This window comes from Hyaloscypha bicolor (genome assembly GCF_002865645.1).
Source record: "Hyaloscypha bicolor E unplaced genomic scaffold K444scaffold_56, whole genome shotgun sequence".
Lineage (NCBI taxonomy): Eukaryota > Fungi > Ascomycota > Leotiomycetes > Helotiales > Hyaloscyphaceae > Hyaloscypha > Hyaloscypha bicolor.
Genome location: NW_020194558.1, coordinates 1,511,534 through 1,513,187, shown reverse-complemented (window position 1 = coordinate 1,513,187; position 1,654 = coordinate 1,511,534). Strand labels below are relative to the sequence as shown.

At 39.1% G+C, this 1,654-nt stretch overlaps 1 protein-coding gene across 1 annotated transcript; it reads right to left on the bottom strand.

The window, feature by feature from the left end:
• Positions 1–575: 575 nt before the first annotated feature.
• Positions 576–1,343, bottom strand: K444DRAFT_526523 (uncharacterized protein; the record flags this gene model as incomplete). Its single annotated transcript, XM_024874549.1, has 2 exons — positions 576–1,066; positions 1,136–1,343. Coding segments are annotated over 2 exons (699 nt in total), but the record flags the coding sequence as incomplete, so codon positions are not given.
• Positions 1,344–1,654: the final 311 nt, after the last annotated feature.

The window sequence follows — 1,654 nt, the reverse complement described above, 5'->3', positions numbered from 1 at the left end:
AATAATATTTCCGATTATTACTATCCCTTGCTATTACCTATAGTTCCTGGATTACTAGGACTTTAATATCCAGTTCTATAGCTATTTACAAGACGTTTTCAGTAGTAGTTCTATTATGATTCACATTAAATTATAGTACTTTTATATAGTTACTTATTAATAGTAATAGTAGGAATCGAAGTAGTGGCTTGCTTTATAGCTAAGTAGACTTCATATAGCTTAGAACTAGCTAAATGTATAGTACTTAAGTAATTGGAGCATTTGGTAATCACGTGGGGGCATTTTTTACTCTTCTTTTTACAGATAGAGCAAAAATGGTTCTCAGTCACATGACTTTCCCTATATAGTAAATATATAGGTTCTCTTTTGCAAATAGAATCTAAGTACCCGTACCCTGCACACCTAGTATACTATATAGTACTAGAGATAGTATGATATTTTACTATCTTAGCAGAGATTCCGGCTATAAGAAGTCTATTTTTAATAGTTCTATTAGCTTGGATCTCGGTAGGGAATGCCACTACTACTAAACCGGCTCGCTGGAGGCCTGAGTCTCTCTTTTCCTTAGAAGTGGCCTAATAAGGCTGGCTAATAGGCTCTAGTCCTTTATTAAAGGTCTTAATTTCTTCTAGGACTAAGTCCATTCCTTCGGGTATATTGAACTCACGAATAGGTATACTATAGATAATAACTTTATACCATGGTTCTCCTTTTTGTATGCTTTTAACTAAGGGAAGCACCCCCTTTATAATCTCAATATTTGAAACCAGAAAATCAGAGTTGAACTCCGGGGTGGTATTTACTATAATATTACCCCTTGAGGAAAGAGAGACCATAGAGATTACTAGTCCCTTGATTCCCTTAGAGCGGAAAGCAGTATTAAGCGAATTGCGAGTAGAAATAGCTGAAAAGGAAGTAGCCTGCTCTATATGAGCTAGTAGGAAGGTGCATTTCCTAGAGAGGGCTGTGTTTTTAGCATTACGTATGCTATATAGACTAGTGTCACGAGTACTAGTATTAGTGCCACGAGTACTACCGCTACTAGTAAGTGTACTAGTGCCATTCCCTTCCTGATTTTTGGACTTAGTATGTGATACTAAAGTCTAGTCCGATGCTGAGTTTGTGGGTTCTTGACTAGCTATACTAGCCCAAGTAGGCTTAGCCTGTATAGCTTGTATAGGCTTCGTAGGGGCAGTTTTTGCTTGTATTCTTGCTTGAATTTCGATCCGTTTAGTGGCATTTTCGAGGTTTGCTACTTGAGAGGCTAGTAGAGTACTAGTATGGCGGATACGGCCGAATTCAGTGTATTCCCTGAAGATTTCTACTAGATCTAGTAGTCGAGATTATTGATTATAGGAAGTAGTAATACTAATAGCCTTGACTATTAGTTCCCGGGCTTGGCGAATCAGTAATTTAGCTTTGTTCGAAGCTTGGTTCTGATATTAGTGGTGGTTTCCGTGGTTTTGGTATTCCTTATTAATATCGCTATCGATATCGCTCGAGCTAGGGCTACGCTTTAGCCCGTTTAGTGTGCGGCTCTGTCGATTCGCACTAGCCTGATTAAGCTGAGAAAAAGGGGCTGCGAGTTCGTCTGAGGATATGGGGTTCGTGGTTAAATCGAAGGCGAACTGGGAACCTGGGGGGAATCGAGGTA